Source organism: Parasteatoda tepidariorum, chromosome 7, assembly GCF_982258835.1.
Source record: "Parasteatoda tepidariorum strain Cologne lab strain chromosome 7, Ptep-v5.0, whole genome shotgun sequence".
NCBI classification, from domain to species: Eukaryota; Metazoa; Arthropoda; class Arachnida; order Araneae; family Theridiidae; genus Parasteatoda; species Parasteatoda tepidariorum.
Genome location: NC_141761.1, coordinates 29,543,891 through 29,568,226, shown reverse-complemented (window position 1 = coordinate 29,568,226; position 24,336 = coordinate 29,543,891). Strand labels below are relative to the sequence as shown.

Below are 24,336 nucleotides of genomic sequence, written 5' to 3'. Positions count from 1 at the left end.
CAAATTTGTCGAATTCGAACATTCATGATCATTTGACACCCACCAGATCATGATTGGTATGCCGCCAAATGCCCCGGATTATCCCTGCAGTGCACTTGTCTTAGATTTACTCAAACAGCTTTGTCAAGACTTAAGACCGGACATATAAAGTGTTTGACCTTCAGAGCGAAAGAAAAGATCTATGCCAATTGTCATTGCTCGGTCATCGCTTCTCCATCTCATCTTTTAGATTGCATTGGTGCCTCTGTGAAGCAACTGATGAGTGATAGAGAGACTGTCTATGACTTGCTGATGCGACATGATCTTCTGGACTTGGTCTAAGGCTCTAGAGACCAAGAGGAAAATCAACAACAGCAACATGATCATTTGAAACGCCTAGGTTGATTTTGAAATTTCGACATATGGGGTTTCTTATATTCTTACAGAAAGAAATTTAAGCCGTTGCATTAGACGTCTGTGATTTGGTTCTCAAATGTCAAGAAAATTATCCATTTTCGAAGGGCATCCTCACTAGGGATCTGAAATAGGTTGTCTGCAATATTTGTTCGGGTCGCTACAAAAATGTTTTGGCTGTAATACCTTTACTTCAAATGAAGAAGTCAAAAATAATCTGCATCAGCTTTTTTGCCTGTATAGAACAAAAGTTTCATGTACTAGGAATCACGCTACTGCAAAAGAAGATTGCAAAATATATTGCACCAGAATGGATAATATACAGGATTATTCATAATTCCCTCCGCCTGTAAACGCCATTTTTCTTTACTACAACTAGCTTCAGTAGTACATGTTACTGCCATCTACCGGCAACTGCTAAAATTAAAACTTTAATACTTTCGGAATAATTTCATACGTTTTTTTGCAATATTCGTCTTCAAAACCCCGGAGGGAATTATGAATAACTCTGTATAATTCAATAAAATATTTATTCACTATAAGAAAATTGTCTTTCTTTTTCATCGCGAAAAATTTTCCGAACAGGACGATAATTAAAAAATGATAATTAAGTTAGTTAATTGAAATTATTCTTAAATAAATATTTCTTCGCATTTATGAGTTTACTTTGTTCTTAGCTACTCAAAAATGCGTTTTATTTTTTTCTTTCTTCTAAGAAAAAAAAAATCGCACTTTTCACATTTAATGCTTGCTTCTCAGGAGAGTGTAATTAAAATTAACGAGAGCTTTTTCTTTAAGTTCCCTAACATATATTTAATATTATTTTCTTACTGCTGCCATTAAGTTTTTTTCTTGCTTCAAGGAAAATGCAGTAAACTCTGGTACTTCAATCAGTAAAATACATCCATTCGGAGTTGAACAAGCCACTTCATTGCTGTGCTGTTTGTGATTCAGACGAATCAAGCCTTCTGTTTCAAACTAATGGGAAATAATTTACAGTAGTTGAGCAACTGTGATCAAACTTAGTGTTTAAATAAGAAGTTTTTCATTATCACAGCACTTACTTTAACAGACAAAACTGGGCAATGATGCTTAATAAGTATATCCCATAGTTCAAGATGACCGGTGCTTTTTGTCACCAATAAAAATGACGGATGGTTTTGGCTCCAGATCGCATCCGTTACATACCCTTTTGGACTTCTGTGAAAAGAAAAAGTAAAGAAAAAGTATGTTAAAAGTAATTCACTCAAAACAACTCTTAAAAATGAGCTCAGAAAATTTTGCTGAATTTGACTACTTTTTGGATCAATTTAGTCGTTAGGTTTGCATTTAAATAAATAATATCAAATGATAAAGTTCATTTATTCAGGTTGTTAATTTACGAAATGTATCACAATAAAACTTAAATGCAAATATTGACTCTTGATGAACGATTATTTGATGTGGAAGTGGAGGTTTGCATTAAAACGTATCACATGTAATGATGTTCAATTATCCAGGCTGTTAATTTACGAAATGTATCATAATAAAACTTGAATGCAAATGTTGACTCTTGATGAACGATTATTTGATGTGGAAGTGGAGGTTTGCATTGAAACGTATCACATGTAATGATAAAATTCATTTATCCAGGCTGTTAATTTACGAAATGTATCATAATAAAACTTGAATGCAAATGTTGACTCTTGATGAACGATTATTTGATGTGGAAGTGGAGGTTTGCATTGAAACGTATCACATGTAATGATGAAGTTCAATTATCCAGGCTGTTAATTTACGAAATGTATCATAATAAAACTTGAATGCAAATGTTGACTCTTGATGAACGATTATTTGATGTGGAAGTGGAGGTTTGCATTGAAACGTATCACATGTAATGATAAAATTCATTTATCCAGGCTGTTAATTTACGAAATGTATCATAATAAAACTTGAATGCAAATGTTGACTCTTGATGAACGATTATTTGATGTGGAAGTGGAGGTTTGCATTAAAACGTATCACATGTAATGATGTTCAATTATCCAGGCTGTTAATTTACGAAATGTATCATAATAAAACTTGAATGCAAATGTTGACTCTTGATGAACGATTATTTGATGTGGAAGTGGAGGTTTGCATTGAAACGTATCACATGTAATGATGAAGTTCAATTATCCAGGCTGTTAATTTACGAAATGTATCATAATAAAACTTGAATGCAAATGTTGACTCTTGATGAACGATTATTTGATGTGGAAGTGGAGGTTTGCATTGAAACGTATCACATGTAATGATAAAATTCATTTATCCAGGCTGTTAATTTACGAAATGTATCATAATAAAACTTGAATGCAAATGTTGACTCTTGATGAACGATTATTTGATGTGGAAGTGGAGGTTTGCATTAAAACGTATCACATGTAATGATGTTCAATTATCCAGGCTGTTAATTTACGAAATGTATCATAATAAAACTTGAATGCAAATGTTGACTCTTGATGAACGATTATTTGATGTGGAAGTGGAGGTTTGCATTGAAACGTATCACATGTAATGATAAAATTCATTTATCCAGGCTGTTAATTTACGAAATGTATCATAATAAAACTTGAATGCAAATGTTGACTCTTGATGAACGATTATTTGATGTGGAAGTGGAGGTTTGCATTAAAACGTATAACATGTAATGATGAAGTTCAATTATCCAGGCTGTTAATTTACGAAATGTATCGTAATAAAACGTGAGTGCAAATGTTAATTCTCGACGAGCGATTATTTAATGTGAATGAAGAAGTGCAAAAAAAAAAACCTCCAGTCAAAGAGCAATATTATTTGATTGATTGTTTAATCAAGCTTGCCCTGGTCGAGATAGAGGGTTAAATATTCACACATATCATTGCTTGGATCGGATTTGAATTCCCTATGCTAAAGTCTAGGGTAGTGCTCGTTAGGGTAGCAGATCAGAAACGATGAATCTAGGTGTACTCCTAATATGCATTTTTATCAGTTCATCAATACTGATATTTTAAATTTCAAACTAACTTACAAAAATTTAGGAACAAGTAAATTTGCAAAACTTTGTGAATAAATTAAAAGAAAAAAGTTTTATTATTTTCGTTTGTATTGGAATTCCTTACTCATTTATTTTTACCTATGTTAACTTTATTCAATATATTTAAGTATGTTCATGGTTAAAGGTAACAAATTTAAAGTTAAAGTTATAATTATCCAATGTACTTTCTACATTTTGAGGAGGAAAGAAAATTAAAGTACTAATTGAATACTTACTTTAAATTTATCATTGGAGATTCAGTGAGGTCCTCAGACCATACCTGAAATAGGAAACGTTTGTCTCAAATACGAATATTGTACACATTATAATTTTAAAAGATTAATATTCATGATTTAATATTTATGAAAACATTTAGAATGTTTAAGGGCACTCTGCAAAGTTCTTTGTCACTGTTTGAGTACCTTTAAACTCAGAACAAAACTTCAAACTTAAACTGTGCTGGAAGTTTTATGAGGAAGGAGTTCCGTGATCCTTTTATCTATTTTTAGAACCCTTGTTAAAATTACGTCAAAAAAGTGCACACATTGAAGATCTCTAACTAATACTCAAACGAGAAAATAATTTTTTTACTTTAATCTCGTAAATTACTATTAATGAAGGTGAATGCATATAACATCAAAACTTATTTGATTATCAAAGAAAACAAAGTTGAAACACGCTTATTTATTAGAAACACTTGTAAGCTTCAACCGGCAACCAAACATGTTTTTATATTTAGTACACTCGCCTCCCTCAATAGTGATTTTGATTGCGTATTTATTTCCTCCTCGCGTAGAAAATAATTTTCATTCACTTTACTTTTGCTTTGAGTCTTAATTTGAAGAATAATTCTACAAATAGGCAGAATTAGTTTATGTTGTTTTACTTAGATAGGCAGAATTATTTAGTTTCAGTTCTCTTGCGTTTAGCTTATGGATTTTCTATTTATGTCTGTCCGGGTGGAATTTTGTAATCGATTTTAAACTAGCTTCCCGACTAACTACAAACTTCAAATTTGACACATATAGTTCAGAATTGGATGACAATGCATGAAAATGAAGAGAAAAAAGACGTACAAAGTAAAATAAAATTAAAGTTTTAAAAAAAAATTCGTCTTTTGCTGTCGATTCTATTATTTCAAATTAGTTTTAAATGTCAGGAGGAAAGATTTTTATTGGCTGAAAAATCACGTGGTAGGATCCAGTTTTTCCTCATTCATTTCCAGATTGTTTTGGTTGTCATCAGCATAAAACTAATGAAAGTCGTAATGGTATTGTTTTTCTACAAAGATTTTTGCATCCCTAATTTAAAATGAAAGTTCTATTATCTTAGTAGTGGTCATGTAGTAGTCATGACTACTCTTGACTGAGAAAAATAGTCTAAATAAAAATATATATTTTTAAAAACCACGTTTTTTGTAGTGAAGAATAATAATTGAAAAGTAATAATTTTTGAAAGATATAAAACAAAAATTAAAAATTTAAAAAATTATAATTTAAAATAAAAAATAATATTTTTAAAAACCACGTTTTTGTAGTGAAGAATAATAATTAAAAAAAAATTGAAAAACGAAAAACGTGGGGAGCATGAAATACATAACAGTACATATACACATACACATTTTCTTACTCATACACATGCACAGACACATATACATCAACATACATTTGCATATACACAAACATATTCCACATCCAGATTCTGATACAATTACAGTTATACCATACACATATTCTCAAGAGCACACATACACACACTAATATAACATTACTGTTATGTATTTCATGCGCCCCACGTTTTTCGTTTTTCAATTTTTTTTTTAATTATTATTCCCCACTACAAAAACGTGGTTTTTAAAAATATTATTTTTTATTTTGAATTTTTTTATTTACTTATAATTTGACTTTTTAAACATTTTTATTGCTAAGAAAGCATACCTCAACGCCATAACAACTGCAAGATGCGAAGAGCTTTGGAAAAAACACATTCCTGGAAATATCAAGTACTGGTCCATATCTTGAAGGGTACGATCCTGTGATGATTTCCTTTGGATCTTTGTATTTACGATTGCATGAAAGAACTGTTCCTTCTTCAGCTCCTACCATTAACCGATTCGGCTAAAAAAATATTTAATTACATTCAGTAAAAAGATGTAGTTAAATCATTCTGAAAAACTTTTCAAAATATGTCTACATTTCATTTCCGTATGTTAAATACTCCAAGTTATTATACTATTTTATGAATTAAAATCATTATCTGCCTTAAAAAGTGCATATACAAGGTGCGCCTGGAAAGTTCAGAGTGGGTTCAGTTCCTTTTATCAAGTACCATCAGCTTGGCGCAATGTGATTTTCGTAGAAATACATTTCCGCAATATCCCTTTGTAAAAGGTTGATAGAGAATAAGACTTCTCAATTTCATAGCCAACGACATACTAGTGCAATGTGGTCACCATTGCGCACCCATCGATGGGGGGGGGGATAGAACCTCAGATCTTCACAATGACTGTTCATGGTCATAATGTTCTGCTGGTATGAGCACAAGTCACTTTAAGAACGATTATATAGTACAAATTTCACTCGTCTTCAATGGGTATAGCACAAAACTGGGGCAAATCGTGCGCTTACCCAAATCTTTGCGAATGATCTGTTATTGCTGATTCACAATTCCTCTGATATCCATCGGGTGGTCATGCGTATATGGTCATAGATATGATGACAGATATTATCCAACAGCATGGGACTATCCCGTTGGAAAATATCAGTCATCACAATTCATGGATGTCGAACAGAAAATAATCAACCAAGGCCTCCCTTTCTTCCTGGAAAACTGTAAAACAAATCGTAAACGTGTCCAGTTAGTAACAAAACGTTGTTTATCCGCTGTTTCATCTCAACTTAGCTTATTTTTTACCCCAATCAACTTTTTGTAGGAGACTAATCTACTTCAGTTTTTAATGACCTTTGCGATGTGCCGTTTCCTCATGGGTCTCTATCTGCAGATGCATATGATCGTATTGTGACTTCGCTTTGCTCCCAATGTCCCAAAGGACATCTATACATATACCGAACGTTTCAGACACACCTTGTAATTTGTTCAAATTGTAACATACAGATTCTTTTTTTTTACATAAAATGAAGAAAGTGTCTTACTAGTGTAGAGTCATATTCTAGACATGTTATGTTATAGCAGACGTCTGGGTTTGTATTTTGTATAAGAGGCATTGATAAATTGGGCTGGACCATGTTTCTAGAATCCCAGCAGTATAGCTGAAAAGGAAGAAATTAAATGAATAAAGAATTTTATTAAAATGTTTCATTATTTAGAACATTGTTAAGTAAAATTGAAGATAAAAATTCCTACATGTCCTCTATTTATTAGCGAAGTTTAAAGTTACCCGGTAGAACAATTTATGAAGCTTGTATAAATTCATAATGTTTTTGAAAAAAGGTTCCGAAAGCTCAAAATTATTTTCAGAAATTTTTCTTTTTTCCAAATTAACAAGAATATTTACAAAAGTAGTTGTGTCTCAGTAAGTATATTCAATTGAAACGAAAATATCGACATTCAAGTTCATTTTAACTAACTTCTCTTTTCTGGATATACCAAATACAGAGTTATTCATAATTCCCTCCGCCTATAAACGCCATTTTTCTTTACTACAACTGGCTTCAGTGGTACATGTTACTGCCATCTACCAGCAACTGCTTAAATTAAAACTTGAATACTTTCGGAATAATTTCATATGTTCTTTTTTGCCATATTCGTCTTCGTTTTTTTACTATAACGCTTCGAAACCCCGGAGGGAATTATGAATAGCCCTGTAGTTCTTTATTTCTCGTTGATCGTTGACCATTAATATATGATTCCAAAAAGAGGTCATGACCAGTAAATTTACTTTGTTTAGCTTTTTTAATTTCTTTTATATAATATTTAAATTTTTAAATTAAATATTTTAATTTGATTGATAACTTTCAAAATTTGACGATTTTCAGCCCAAATTCTTCTTGTTGAACAACTATTATTCATAATTTTGGAATATATTTTTCATTCGTTATGAATCAACTCAATGATCAACAAAACTTAATGATCATAAAACATTTTTTGGAATTTTTTTTTCTTTTATTCTATATTGATTAATAATGTAAGAAAAGAGACATTAATGAATGTTGTAGGTTGTTTGCTGTCCGTTGTTCTTCGGTCTGTTGTTCCAGGCAGGAAACCTGCGAGGTGAGTTTATGACAATTACTGGTTTAAAAAAGTTTTTTTGTTAGTAAAAAAAATTATGTAATAAAATATTGAGAAAGAAAATAGATTAAAACTAAGTAGACTTTTCCATCTCTTGACGCGGAAACGAATTCTAATCCACTCTTTGATGTAATCCACGTTATATCTGATACACTTTCTTTGTGACTGACATTAATGGGTGTTGTCTGTTGAGCCTTGCCTCCGATTCTTGCATCCCACAAACCTATTAAAAAAGAAGAAGAAAATTTAAGCCCTTAGAATGAAAACGGCAGGGCACAACGAACCTCTAATTTTGACAAATGTTGAAGTAACAAATGAATTTATATATTCCGAAACTGCCCAATTCCATACTCAAAAATTAAACGAACTTATTATTACAAAGAAACGGTACGATTTTGTATGTTCACCTCGGAATGTCACACTGTTTATTAACAGTAGCCTGCCTCAAACAATTCCGAGGAAGAAAAAAATTTGAAATTTACTTACGGTTAATTTAGCTATTAATTTTCTTATTACTCAGATTGTCAAATCGCGAAAGTACACAAGAAAAATTTTATGGTTATACCACTCCGAATTTGGTTTTTGAAAATTCCAAAAAGTGAGTGAATGAATGCATTATTTCAAGTGAACACCGAATCGGGTGTATCTTTTGCATATTTTAAGTAATGTTTTTAATGCTAAACACGATTAATGGAGAATGCTTACATCAGGCTCACGCATATTTACACGATTCATGAATTGTGTTTGCCACAGAAAACGCCATTTTGGCTACTTTTGGAAATCGTCGAATGTCAACTATAGATTGATTTGAATCGAGCACGAGAATTGCTCGTCGCTTACCATTTAAGAGAAATCAAATGGTTGTATGTATGTCATTAATTGTGTAATATAATTAAAAAGTTTTACTTAAATCCGTCAACCATTTTAAATAATTTTATGTACTCAATACGCTTTTGTTCTGTTAAACCTAATTCGAATACGCTTTAATGTACTTTCTGTGATGTGAGTAGGATTACCAAACAAATTAATTTTATTTCAAGAACTAATGAGAGTAGGGGAAAGTGGGGTCAATTGTAACAGGGTACGATTGTAACAGAGCAAAAATTTCGAGTGTCGGGTTCTAGATTTGATTTCTAGGTGGCGCACAAGGTGCAGTTAACAAATCTACATCTACACCCCTGATGGCAACCATTTTTATGTACTTTTGAAAGAGTTACATCGCAAAAGATATTTTCACGCCCCGCAAGTATTTTTTTGGTATTAGAATACTATATTGTAACAAAGTAATTTTGCTTAAACAAATAAAAATTAGTAACCGAATATATAAGAGGACACCTTAATTAACATTTCAATAAAAAAAAGATTAGTTTTGCTAATTAATTAGCATTGTTTTTAACAAATGAAGCTGAAATGGCGTCTTGGGGACAATTGTAACAATAAGTAAAGGGACAATTGTAACAGTTGAAAATAAATAATCTTATATTTACAAACCATTACTTAACTCTTTAAGAACCACCAATAGTTTCCTGTAGCATTAATATTATGTTGCATGTGCATTATTTAATTTGCCACCTTTCACAGCATAAATTAAAATTTTTAACCCCTAAAAGTTAAAAGTTTAACCCTTTAGGTCTCTGTTCATTATTATTTTTACTCCTAAAATATCACTACTATTTTGATCAATAAAAAAATATATCACAACTATGATAATATGTATAATTAACTATGTTTTAGTTGAATTTATGAACTGTTACAATTGACCCCGTAAGTGGGGACAATTGTAACAAGTGCACGACTGTCAAAAATTGTTAATGACTAATATAATAATATTTAAAATCAGGTATTTATTTTTCTTCTAGTAGAGGATAGTCTACTTTACACGTCTGTCAATAAATACTAATAATATATTGGATTTTTTGTTAGTTAAAAATAGTTAAGTAAAAAATGTTACAATTGACCCCACTCTCACCTATACATTCTAAATTATTAGTTCTTGCTGTAAATTGTATCTCAATAATTACTTCCCTGACCTTTACGTTAATTATATCTTCTTGTCATGTTTTGTTCAGTAAAATCGTAACAATGATTGATCGAACACAAGCCAAAATTAACGGAAAGATGGCAGATCTTCAGCCGTTTGAGTGTTTCTAAAGAGCTCCACTGTGACTGGGTTGTAAAGAAAAACCTACCCTAATCGTCAATTATTATTTTCAATAAATTGTTGGAAAATTCCTTTGTTTACATTTTATTAAATTAACAATTTTGAATAATTTAACCTCAACATACTCACCAACTTGTCCGTTGCCATATCCACCAAGGAGCAACTCTAAATCTCGAGGTGAATATTCTACAACATTTAAGGAAGCCCTTGGCAGCAAAGTGCAATAAGGAACATTGCAGTTCTCTAAATCATAAAATAAGTAAAAATTGTACCTCTTCACACTACAGGTTAATAACATTCAATAAGAAATTTTTTAACAATGTGTCTCCTTTAATTCGCTTACAATGCGGTCCACATAATATTATACTCAGATAAAAATATCTACATTTCTCAATTAAGGAGTCTCAAATTAATATTTAAGCGAAGAATAACGAATTTCCATCGAAATCTGACAAATTACAGTGCAGGATGACGCATGTAAATGCAATATGAATGCGCAACTTCAAAACGGAATTAATTGGAGGTTGAAACTTGAAGGAGTTTTTAACAGTCGTCTTCAACTTCTTTCTGTTTTCTCCCGAAAATCAAACCTGAATTTATTGAGATCAACTGATTTACATGTTCTGCAATTTATCAGACATCGATAACGTTTCCGTTTTTCATACCTTAAATATTAGTTTGCAACCCTTAATGCGTGCGCTTTTTCACTTTCATTTTTTTATGACGATTCTAAAATTACATATTAAAGGTGGTCTTTACGAGAGCACCCTGCACATAAATTGAATTTCTGTGGTATGCACTGGAAGCATAAAATATACTTATAAAATCAAAAAGCAATTCAAAAATATTTTGCATGTCGTCGTTTCTCTTTATTTTTCTTTTACATTTGACTTATTTTATTTGACTTCCCTAGAGAACATTATTTGTTTCATGCAGTAAAGCTGATACAGTGTCTGATGGCCCTAAAGCTCTACATTTCATCCATCAATTCTTTATTATTATTTCTTTTACTAACTGAATAATATATACAGGGGTTGGATAAAATAATGGAAACACTTGGATGCTGGCAAATTTCTTTTTTAAATTTCTCAAAAAATATTTAGAGAATCAGTTTATAAATTTAGAAATGTTTATATCGTGCCATTTCTCAAATATATCAATGAAGCTTGAAGCTTTTTAAGGTTTAAGAGACCGATAATAAGTTACAAACAAACAAAAAAAAATTTTGAACACCCTATGACAAAAAATGTAGTTAAAAATTTGTAACGTATAACTATCATTTTGGTTATTACAGGCGATAATTGTACAAAATTTAGTAAAGCTAGCTTAAATATTTATGTAGATATAAAGACTTTTATAAAAATTGTGAAAAAAATTGTTTACGTTTTTCTGCCATAACTTTAAAAATATTCAATAAAATTAAACAAAACTATTGGATCAATTTAAAATTGATTACATAATTATTGCCTTAAAATTTAAAAAAAAATTCGTTTGAAACTGCTCAAGATATGAGCAATTAAAATAGTTCTTTTATACGGCAATGCGGGATAAAAATTTAAAAAAAAATTTTTCCATAACGAATCGTATTTGGTAACTAATAAAAAATTTCTAATTTGAATATCTTAAAAATTTGAAGCTTTTCAAGTAAATTTCTAAGTAGTTTTCTTACTTTTTAAAAGAAAGCTCAAAATGAAAATGAGTTTTCTAAAGGATAAGGAGTACCTTTTCTTTCGCAAGTTTTATTTCTTAATTCTATTACATTTCGTTATACGGACCATCATTAGAAGGGTATAATCATTTGATAATAAATCTTGTTTAATAGTAGGAAATGAGATTTGTGGAAAACCCCATATCGTTTTGAGCTTTCTCTTAAAAAGTAAGAAAACTACTTAGAAAATTGCTTGAAACTTTTTAAATTTTCAAGATCTTCAAATCGAACTTTTTTAATAAGTTGCAACATCAGAAAATGTGTTAGAATGAAAGTACTTCCATTACTTTGTCTAACCCCTGTATTTTATTAATGCAGTTTCTATTGCATGCGCAGTATTTACAGTTTTTGTATAATAACTATTTTTTAACTTCTTAAAATCATGTATTTCAATTTATGTAACACCGTTTATTAAAATAAGAGTTCTTTTTTTGAAAAATTAAAAAAAATAGTAATAATAAAAAACTTATTGCACGCACAGGAGCTACATAAAAAATATCTATACTGTTAATTTCAAAAACAGTAAATTAGATTAAAACTAAGTTACCCAATCTGCTGTTAACCAATATCTCTGTAGTAAACTAAGTAAGTCCTAAGTATTTTTCGATATTTACTGATATTTTTAGAGACTCTTTATGCCTTTAGGCTAATTAAGAACAGTGTGGATCGCAATTAGCCTACACAATCAGAAAGAATTCGCGTAGGCTTTTTGAAATTTATCTTTTACAAATTATTTACAATAAGCTTTCACGACAATGTTAGTATTCGAAACTACCTAAAGTAAGTCAAGCAAATTGCGCAATAAAATTTTTTTGATAAGACCTAAGACGTATCGCCTCTTTGCAATAACTTTACTAAGTGTCAGGTTGATCAAAAAATATTCCAACACTCTTTTCCAATAAACCTTACACACTGCACAATGACGGTGGTAATTAGAGAAGAACTAAATTATTCTAACATAAACAAACAAACATATAATTTTACAGATTCCTTTCTATTAGATATTCTTAATATTCTTTAAAATAATTAGAGTAATGTAAAAGTAAATAGATACGGTTTATTATTTTTATTATGTGATCCACAAATTAGCTACCACTTTTTTAGATAGTTACTTTTTTCATTACAGCAAAAGAGGATGTGTAGAAATTCATGAGCAACTTTCTAAATTATTATCATCATTATAATTATTAGCATGAACAATATTAAAAAATAAAAATATTATTCAATATTCAAACAAAAATATGACCTAGCAACAACAATTCATGTTTCAATTTACACACTAAAGAAATTAAGGGGTCATAGTACCCTTACAACAATTTTTTTAAATAAAGGTATAATCATTCATTTTGTGGATGCTTTACATGCTCATTTAACTTATAATCAATAATTTATCTTCAAAAAATGATCAAAATGTTTAATTTTTTTTGAAATTTTAAAAAAAATTTAAAAAATACAAATTTTTAAATCCCTAAGGCTTTTTTTTATTTTAACATATTTTCGAGAAAAAAAAATTTCTTAGTGCTTACAATATTCATCCTAACAATTTTGTGCATCCATTTGTTGATATATCAATTAGAATATTTTTTATAGATTATTTGGTAAAAAAGTCGAAGGAAAGGTTAAAAATTCCTGTTAGGTATATTTAACATGCTGCAAAAATTGTAATACCTCATAAAGTGCTTAATCTGTACACAGTTTAAATAAGTGTTTTATACTTAAGATAAAAAAGTTTGCTTCAAAGCTTTATCTTAAATAGACAAAACTCCATAGGGATTTAATACAGATTAAAACACAAAATTATCATCTACGAAAAAAAGCACTTTAAAGTCTGTCTGCCGAGCAAGTTTCTGTATTAGGGCAATCTAAAATCATTCATAAATTTTTTTAAAAATTTAGATAAAGAGATGATTTTTTTTCAGTGCATTTGAAATAGTTTGAAGTTTTTTTATAAGCAATAATTTTTTTCCCGATATTTTGGTCATTTTTTGGGTACTGTGAGTCTAAACATAATTTTAAAATTTAAACTATTAAAGCTTGATTAAACTCAAATTTGACCTATTATAAAAAAACTGAAGACTATTTTAAACTTAATTCATATTTTTAGTTTAGGCATTTAATATTGTCTAAACAAACAGTATAACTAACGAATATTATTTACGCTATTCCAGCATACCTTTTAAGAAGAAATCATGAAATTAATTTATTTCTATGCAATGAAAAAAAAAATATTGGCTTACGGATATGATTATATTTTAAGTGATCAAGTTACATGCATTCACCTATGTCCCAGATATAGCATTCACAGTAGGAACTGGATGTACTCAAATGTATTTCGTCAATTGAATATGCTCCAGTAATGTTGCTTCCATCCAGCGACCATGATAAATCTAGAACTTTCCGTTTAATATCACATAAGTCCCTAATCACATGATAATTATAATCAGTAAATCATACGTAAATCTAAGTATTCAACATAGTATGAGAAAATTAAATCTATGCTGAGCTGTCACTTTATTATGACCAACCAACAGTTTCATACGAATCAGCTCTTGCGTCATAGAGTGGCCATTCGAGAGGTAGTATAGTTTAGGATCTTTACTTCATGTACATAGTAGTAGTGTGGTAGCAGTACTTCATTTACGCCGCACTAAAGCTGAACAATGGAGTACTGGCGACGGTCTAAGAAACATTCCTAAAAATGATCCGAAACCATGCTATCCCAATTTTGATCCTCTGCAGTGGGGATGGCTCCCCGCTTTGTCTGTCAAACGACCTGCTTGCGAACTTTAGGATAGAGCAGTTTAAAGAGGACTGATACCGTGCACCCTTAACCCCTTAACGATCGGTTAATTTTTTTAAAAAAACGGTCATAAAAGTGCCTATTTTTTTATCACATATCACAAATACACGTATTTGATTAGTGCTGACATCTAGTTTAAAATAAACGAACTATCTACAATTACCTTAAAAATATCCTTGTACTGCTACTGCTGTGCAAAATGAGAAATAAAATGTTTTCCGGGCAAAAGAAATGAATTAGTTTTATTCTTATAAGCGAGTTACTACTTCAGCCAGTCAATTTCACGAAAGCGAGAAATAGAGGGCGGAACTTCACCCCGTCATTTTCACGGGAGCGAGAAGGAAGGGGTTAATTCCTTCACAGACTGCTTACCCACCCCTCACTGACCACAACCAGTGATGCTTGATTTACTGGGAACAGTGTCTCTCAATAAGTTCGCTGTTTGACGTGATAGTTTGGATTAAACATCCTACGTATACATCGTTTTTGAACAAGTACATCCTGTAATACTGATCCCACCAGCAGTTCTTTCAATAGAATAACGCATCTCGGCATTCAGCTAGTCTTTTAAAAAATTGGTTTCAGTAACATGGAGATTTTACTTTGTTAGATTGGCTCCACTAACCTCAGATCTATCTTATTGAGAATTTGTAAAAGGCACTTAAAGAGTCATTTGTCCATAACCATCCAGCCTCACACTATAAAAAAGTGCTTGCGCAGAAAACGTCCTATCAATAAATATTTTGTTAGAATCCAAACCAAGAATACTCTAAATTAAAGAAGAAGAAGAAAATCGTCAACAAATATTGAGGAAATGGCCATAATAAAGTGTCAGCTCAGAGCATATTTATCATTTGATAATTTAATTTCATTCTATAAAAAATCTTCCAACACAGAAAGACTATACTTTTCCACAGATGGAAGCAAGTATTGCACGTGAATTTCCTTATAACTATTGTTTAAATATTTAGGATTGTTGTACAAGCTATACAGGGTTATTCATAATTCCCTCCGCCTGTAAACACCATTTTTCTTTACTACAACTGGCTTCAGTGGTACATGTTACTGCCATCTACCGGCAACTGCTTAAATTAAAACTTGAATACTTTCGGAATAACTTCATATCTTCTATTGCCAACGTCTTCGTTTTTTTTAATATAACGCTTCGAAGCCCCGGAGGGATTTATGAATAACCCTTTATAATGATTAAATATTTAATATGAATGATTTTGGGCTATATAATGATTAAAATAAATAATTTCATACCATAAATTTTAAAATTTGAATTATATATTGTAAATGTGTGCATAAATGTAAAATATGTATCATATGTGTTCGCTTAATTTAATTTTCAACAAAATTTTATGTTAAGTGCGGAAATTGTCACTCTTTAGGTTATGTATCTCATAGTTATTTCATAACATTATTATCATTATTAATTGTAAAAATCTCTTACGAACCTAAATACATTGCGAGTTTTAAATTGCGCTTCATCATTTCGAAAATCCAAATCTTCAGTAAAATATTCCTCGTAAATGTTGACCGAATTATTTTCCATTAGAATCATCTCCACTTGCTAAGACAAAAAACGATAAATGTAAAACGTATTATTCAAAAATACAAAACCATATGAAAAATAATGTATCAAGTTTGTAAGGACAAAATTTAAAAGCAAAGAAAGAATATAAATGGTTATAATCTTTGATCAAATTTATAATTTATCATTATGAAAAGCTCTGAGGTATAGAGAGCCAAGAATTAACTTATTTTAAAAGTGGTTTAAAACAAAAACTATTAAGCTAATTAGGAAGGAATTAGCATTAACATATTTTAATGCCTGCTTTCACATTTATTTTTAGCTTATAACGCTATACAAGCTATAAATATACACATATTTATAGTTTATGACGCCGGGTGGCAGAGCGGTAGCGCTTCGCACTGTCGTGCCACAGGTCCCTTGTTCGATCCTCGGGCAGGGCAAGGTTGACTCAGTCTTTCATCCCTTCAGTGGGTTGATAAATGAGTACCAAGCATGCTTGGGAACTAAACACTGGGGGTTCCGCAATCGGCTGACCGGAACATCTGCTCCTGCACCCCAGAGCCCAAGGTTAAGAAAACTGAGATGGGCACAGTAGACCTTGGCCCTCTATGGGCTGTCGCGTCACTGTGTTTAGTTATTTATAGTTTATATCACATATATTTATAGTTTACATATTTATAGTTTATATCACATGCTGTTATCCACAATATCCATTGCATACTTCAAGTCAGAATGCAATGAATATTTGCAGCTCATATTGTACTTAAGTTAATATAGGGCATATTTATTGACACCTTAGTAAGTTAAATCGTGCAAATCCAGCAAATTTATTTCACCTTTAAACTAAGTTAAATGATACAATGATTGAATTTGCACAAAAATATATTCAAAATACTTTGCTTGTGTGCATATGATTACTTCGATACAATTTCAAAATAAAAAACGATGTACAGAGCAAAAAGATGTACAAAAAAGAAAAGAAAAAAAAACAGAACTACATTCTATTCTCTTCATCTCGATCTAGCATCCCCACTATTCGTTCTATAAAAACGTTTATATCGTTCGTTCTATAAAAACGTTAACTATAAAAATTTCATTTAAAATGTTTTATTGTATTTTCGATAAAATAAAACTAGCTGTCGCTATTTGAATTTTTCGTGTCATGAAAGCTGGATAATCATTTTTAACAATATTTTTAAGCTCATGCGGTAAAACCAGTTTCATCATGAAAAACACCACGTAACATTTCGATGTCCTGCTCTTCATTCAGGGAGTCTGAAAGGGAATTGGTTTCAAATCTTTAACGTAAACGAACGTCATTAAAAAGGGAAAATTTAGCCATCTTGCTTCGTTTGAACAGATGACGCTGCTAAGTCAAATTCTAAAGACAGATTTTTTTTTAAAGCGCTTACTTCCAAGAATTATTACCTACTAGCTTCAGAAAATAATCTCTTAATTGGAATATTGACTTTTTATGGCTCTTGGTAAAAGAAATACTTTAAAAATTAATAAGCGAATCTTATTAATTTTATAATAAGAATAAGAGTTATAGTTATATTTTATAATAGGGTCATAATAGTTTCATAATAGTTTTATAATATAATTTATAATAGTTTTATGATAGAGCTATAAGAGTTATATTTTATAATAAGAATAGAGTGTATAGCAAAATTTGTAAATAAGAGAAAATTAAATAAAACTAAAAAATTAAAAATTGTTAGCCAAAAACTTCGTTTTAATTAAACTTTCGGAAAACGATGCTATGAAAAATGGAATAAAACCCAATACTGTAAAAGCCAGCAAAATTTTTACAATATTTGTTTCATTTTACTTCTTGTTCCGTCAACTTAGCTTTATAATTTTGATTAGAAACAAGCTTAGGGATGTTTTAAAAAGATGGGCAATGTCTAAAAATAAGTACGTCTGCTTAAGATGAAAAGGTATAGATGTACAGGTATAGATGTACAGATATCTTTTTTTTTGCGGACTGTACATAGTTAACACAATAAAGCAATCAGAAGGAAAAAAAGTATTTATAAAAGGATAAACTTGCAGAAGATATTGGAAAAAAAATCTTTTTCTTTCAAAGATCGAAATTTGCCGATGCTATATTAATCTGTAGCTCCCACTGCTATATTGGAGAGTTTCTACTTCCAGACTCATACCTTATAATACCTTTATGCCATAGCTATCCCTGGATCATTATCTTCACCAGTAAGTCAAAAAAAAAGCAAAATTATTTTATAATCACCCAGCATTTATTTCCAAAGGTATAAATATTTTTTTTCTAAAAATTGTTACCTCTCCAAGCATCTTCACGGAATCAATAAAATTTTCTTCTTTTTGTATCCTCTTCGTGAATCGTGTAACTTGATCTTTATCTTTGTATTCCACATCGAATGGCCAGCCCCCAACTACATGGTTCATTCCCGTAGTACTCGTCTCATGCTGCTCTGTATTCACCTGAATGCATTACAAATAAAGGGTTTGGTGACATTAGTTTTATTTCTAGCATTAATATTGTTCAGTTATTACTTACATTTAGTAGAAATATTTCAAAATATACACTTAAAAGATAGATTATATCACAATTTATATTCTTCAAACTAATAAACTCTTTAAAATATTTATTTAAAAATAATATATTTATTATTATACTATAACATTTTCGTTAGTCCTAATTCACCGAAGTCAGTCCGAATAAAGGGTTTGGTGACATTAGTTTTATTTCTAGCATTAATATTGTTCAATTATTTACTTACATTTAGTAGAAATATTTCAAAATATAAACTTCAGAGATGGATTATTTCACAATTTATATTCTTCAAACTAATATCTTTGAATTATTTATTTAAAGATAATATATTTGTTATTATACTCTAAAATTTTCGTTAGTTCGAATTCACCGAAGTTAGTCCGTCCGAATAAAGGAATAAAGGGTTTGGTGACATTAGTTTTATTTCTAGCATTAATATTGTTCAATTATTTACTTACATTTAGTAGAAATATTTCAAAATATACACTTAAAAGATAGATTATTTCACAATTTATATTCTTCAAACTAATAAACTCTTTAAAATATTTATTTAAAAATAATATATTTATTATTATACTATAACATTTTCGTTAGTCCTAATTCACCGAAGTTAGTCCGAATAAAGGGTTTGGTGACATTAGTTTTATTTCTAGCATTAATATTGTTCAAATATTTACTTACATTTAGTAGAAATATTTCAAAATATACACTTAAAAGATAGATTATTTCACAATTTATATTCTTCAAACTAATAAACTCTTTAAAATATTTATTTAAAAATAATATATTTATTATTATACTATAACATTTTCGTTAGTCCTAATTCACCGAAGTTAGTCCGAATAAAGGGTTTGGTGACATTAGTTTTATTTCTAGCATTAATATTGTTCAATTATTTACTTACATTTAGTAGAAATATTTCAAAATATAAACTTCAGAGATGGATTATTTCACAATTTATATTCTTCAAACTAATATCTTTGAATTATTTATTTAAAGATAATATATTTGTTATTATACTCTAAAATTTTCGTTAGTTCGAATTCACCGAAGTTAGTCCGTCCGAATAAAGGAATAAAGGGTTTGGTGACATTAGTTTTATTTCTAGCATTAATATTGTTCAATTATTTACTTACATTTAGTAGAAATATTTCAAAATATACACTTAAAAGATAGATTATTTCACAATTTATATTCTTCAAACTAATAAACTCTTTAAAATATTTATTTAAAAATAATATATTTATTATTATACTATAACATTTTCGTTAGTCCTAATTCACCGAAGTCAGTCCGAATAAAGGGTTTGGTGACATTAGTTTTATTTCTAGCATTAATATTGTTCAATTATTTACTTACATTTAGTAGAAATATTTCAAAATATAAACTTCAGAGATGGATTATTTCACAATTTATATTCTTCAAACTAATATCTTTGAATTATTTATTTAAAGATAATATATTTGTTATTATACTCTAAAATTTTCGTTAGTTCGAATTCACCGAAGTTAGTCCGTCCGAATAAAGGAATAAAGGGTTTGGTGACATTAGTTTTATTTCTAGCATTAATATTGTTCAATTATTTACTTACATTTAGTAGAAATATTTCAAAATATACACTTAAAAGATAGATTATTTCACAATTTATATTCTTCAAACTAATAAACTCTTTAAAATATTTATTTAAAAATAATATATTTATTATTATACTATAACATTTTCGTTAGTCCTAATTCACCGAAGTTAGTCCGAATAAAGGGTTTGGTGACATTAGTTTTATTTCTAGCATTAATATTGTTCAATTATTTACTTACATTTAGTAGAAATATTTCAAAATATAAACTTCAGAGATGGATTATTTCACAATTTATATTCTTCAAACTAATATCTTTGAATTATTTATTTAAAGATAATATATTTGTTATTATACTCTAAAATTTTCGTTAGTTCGAATTCACCGAAGTTAGTCCGTCCGAATAAAGGAATAAAGGGTTTGGTGACATTAGTTTTATTTCTAGCATTAATATTGTTCAATTATTTACTTTCATTTAGTAGAAATATTTCAAAATATACACTTAAAAGATAGATTATTTCACAATTTATATTCTTCAAACTAATAAACTCTTTAAAATATTTATTTAAAAATAATATATTTATTATTATACTATAACATTTTCGTTAGTCCGAATTCACCGAAGTTAGTCCGAATAAAGGGTTTGGTGACATTAGTTTTATTTCTAGCATTAATATTGTTCAATTATTTACTTACATTTAGTAGAAATATTTCAAAATATAAACTTCAGAGATGGATTATTTCACAATTTATATTCTTCAAACTAATATCTTTGAATTATTTATTTAAAGATAATATATTTGTTATTATAATCTAAAATTTTCGTTAGTTCGAATTCACCGAAGTTAGTCCGTCCGAATAAAGGAATAAAGGGTTTGGTGACATTAGTTTTATTTCTAGCATTAATATTGTTCAATTATTTACTTACATTTAGTAGAAATATTTCAAAATATACACTTAAAAGATAGATTATTTCACAATTTATATTCTTCAAACTAATAAACTCTTTAAAATATTTATTTAAAAATAATATATTTATTATTATACTATAACATTTTCGTTAGTCCTAATTCACCGAAGTTAGTCCGAATAAAGGGTTTGGTGACATTAGTTTTATTTCTAGCATTAATATTGTTCAATTATTTACTTACATTTAGTAGAAATATTTCAAAATATAAACTTCAGAGATGGATTATTTCACAATTTATATTCTTCAAACTAATATCTTTAAATTATTTATTTAAAGATAATATATTTGTTATTATACTCTAAAATTTTCGTTAGTTCGAATTCACCGAAGTTAGTCCGTCCGAATAAAGGAATAAAGGGTTTGGTGACATTAGTTTTATTTCTAGCATTAATATTGTTCAATTATTTACTTACATTTAGTAGAAATATTTCAAAATATACACTTAAAAGATAGATTATTTCACTATTTATATTCTTCAAACTAATAAACTCTTTAAAATATTTATTTAAAAATAATATATTTATTATTATACTATAACATTTTCGTTAGTCCTAATTCACCGAAGTTAGTCCGAATAAAGGGTTTGGTGACATTAGTTTTATTTCTAGCATTAATATTGTTCAATTATTTACTTACATTTAGTAGAAATATTTTAAAATATAAACTTCAGAGATGGATTATTTCACAATTTATATTCTTCAAACTAATATCTTTAAATTATTTATTTAAAGATAATATATTTGTTATTATACTCTAAAATTTTCGTTAGTTCGAATTCACCGAAGTTAGTCCGTCCGAATAAAGGAATAAAGGGTTTGGTGACATTAGTTTTATTTCTAGCATTAATATTGTTCAAATATTTACTTACATTTAGTAGAAATATTTCAAAATATACACTTAAAAGATAGATTATTTCACAATTTATATTCTTCAAACTAATAAACTCTTTAAAATATTTATTTAAAAATAATATATTTATTATTATACTATAACATTTTCGTTAGTCCGAATTCACCGAAGTTAGTCCGAATAAAGGGTTTGGTGACATTAGTTTTATTTCTAGCATTAATATTGTTCAATTATTTACTTACATTTAGTAGAAATATTTCAAAATATAAACTTCAGAGATGGATTATTTCACAATTTATATTCTTCAAACTAATATCTTTGAATTATTTATTTAAAGATAATATATTTGTTATTATACTCTAAAATTTTCGTTAGTTCGAATTCACCGAAGTTAGTCCGTCCGAATAAAGGAATAAAGGGTTTGGTGACATTAGTTTTATTTCTAGCATTAATATTGTTCAATTATTTACTTACATTTAGTAGAAATATTTCAAAATATACACTTAAAAGATAGATTATTTCACAATTTATATTCTTCAAACTAATAAACTCTTTAAAATATTTATTTAAAAATAATATATTTATTATTATACTATAACATTTTCGTTAGTCCGAATTCACCGAAGTTAGTCCGAATAAAGGGTTTGGTGACATTAGTTTTATTTCTAGCATTAATATTGTTCAATTATTTACTTACATTTAGTAGAAATATTTCAAAATATAAACTTCAGAGATGGATTATTTCACAATTTATATTCTTCAAACTAATATCTTTGAATTATTTATTTAAAGATAATATATTTGTTATTATACTCTAAAATTTTCGTTAGTTCGAATTCACCGAAGTTAGTCCGTCCGAATAAAGGAATAAAGGGTTTGGTGACATTAGTTTTATTTCTAGCATTAATATTGTTCAATTATTTACTTACATTTAGTAGAAATATTTCAAAATATACACTTAAAAGATAGATTATTTCACAATTTATATTCTTCAAACTAATAAACTCTTTAAAATATTTATTTAAAAATAATATATTTATTATTATACTATAACATTTTCGTTAGTCCTAATTCACCGAAGTTAGTCCGAATAAAGGGTTTGGTGACATTAGTTTTATTTCTAGCATTAATATTGTTCAATTATTTACTTACATTTAGTAGAAATATTTCAAAATATAAACTTCAGAGATGGATTATTTCACAATTTATATTCTTCAAACTAATATCTTTAAATTATTTATTTAAAGATAATATATTTGTTATTATACTCTAAAATTTTCGTTAGTTCGAATTCACCGAAGTTAGTCCATCCGAATAAAGGAATAAAGGGTTTGGTGACATTAGTTTTATTTCTAGCATTAATATTGTTCAATTATTTACTTACATTTAGTAGAAATATTTCAAAATATACACTTAAAAGATAGATTATTTCACTATTTATATTCTTCAAACTAATAAACTCTTTAAAATATTTATTTAAAAATAATATATTTATTATTATACTATAACATTTTCGTTAGTCCTAATTCACCGAAGTTAGTCCGAATAAAGGGTTTGGTGACATTAGTTTTATTTCTAGCATTAATATTGTTCAATTATTTACTTACATTTAGTAGAAATATTTCAAAATATAAACTTCAGAGATGGATTATTTCACAATTTATATTCTTCAAACTAATATCTTTAAATTATTTATTTAAAAATAATATATTTATTATTATACTATAACATTTTCGTTAGTCCTAATTCACCGAAGTTAGTCCGAATAAAGGGTTTGGTGACATTAGTTTTATTTCTAGCATTAATATTGTTCAATTATTTACTTACATTTAGTAGAAATATTTCAAAATATAAACTTCAGAGATGGATTATTTCACAATTTATATTCTTCAAACTAATATCTTTAAATTATTTATTTAAAGATAATATATTTGTTATTATACTCTAAAATTTTCGTTAGTTCGAATTCACCGAAGTTAGTCCGTCCGAATAAAGGAATAAAGGGTTTGGTGACATTAGTTTTATTTCTAGCATTAATATTGTTCAAATATTTACTTACATTTAGTAGAAATATTTCAAAATATACACTTAAAAGATAGATTATTTCACAATTTATATTCTTCAAACTAATAAACTCTTTAAAATATTTATTTAAAAATAATATATTTATTATTATACTATAACATTTTCGTTAGTCCGAATTCACCGAAGTTAGTCCGAATAAAGGGTTTGGTGACATTAGTTTTATTTCTAGCATTAATATTGTTCAATTATTTACTTACATTTAGTAGAAATATTTCAAAATATAAACTTCAGAGATGGATTATTTCACAATTTATATTCTTCAAACTAATATCTTTGAATTATTTATTTAAAGATAATATATTTGTTATTATACTCTAAAATTTTCGTTAGTTCGAATTCACCGAAGTTAGTCCGTCCGAATAAAGGAATAAAGGGTTTGGTGACATTAGTTTTATTTCTAGCATTAATATTGTTCAATTATTTACTTACATTTAGTAGA

At 28.4% G+C, this 24,336-nt stretch overlaps 1 protein-coding gene across 1 annotated transcript in view; it reads right to left on the bottom strand.

The window, feature by feature from the left end:
• LOC107447541 (dynein axonemal intermediate chain 2-like) overlaps nt 1–24,336 on the bottom strand; it is a 33,682-nt gene that overhangs the window by 6,462 nt on the left and 2,884 nt on the right. Inside the window, exons 2-11 of the mRNA XM_087168723.1 lie at nt 18,186–18,347; nt 15,805–15,920; nt 13,824–13,963; nt 9,966–10,079; nt 7,714–7,898; nt 6,580–6,702; nt 5,365–5,544; nt 3,664–3,707; nt 1,458–1,593; nt 1,225–1,371 (exon numbers count right to left, since the gene is read on the bottom strand). Coding sequence (XP_087024849.1) covers nt 1,225–1,371; nt 1,458–1,593; nt 3,664–3,707; nt 5,365–5,544; nt 6,580–6,702; nt 7,714–7,898; nt 9,966–10,079; nt 13,824–13,963; nt 15,805–15,920; nt 18,186–18,347 — 1,347 coding nt within the window. The remainder of the gene's footprint in view (nt 1–1,224; nt 1,372–1,457; nt 1,594–3,663; nt 3,708–5,364; nt 5,545–6,579; nt 6,703–7,713; nt 7,899–9,965; nt 10,080–13,823; nt 13,964–15,804; nt 15,921–18,185; nt 18,348–24,336) is intronic.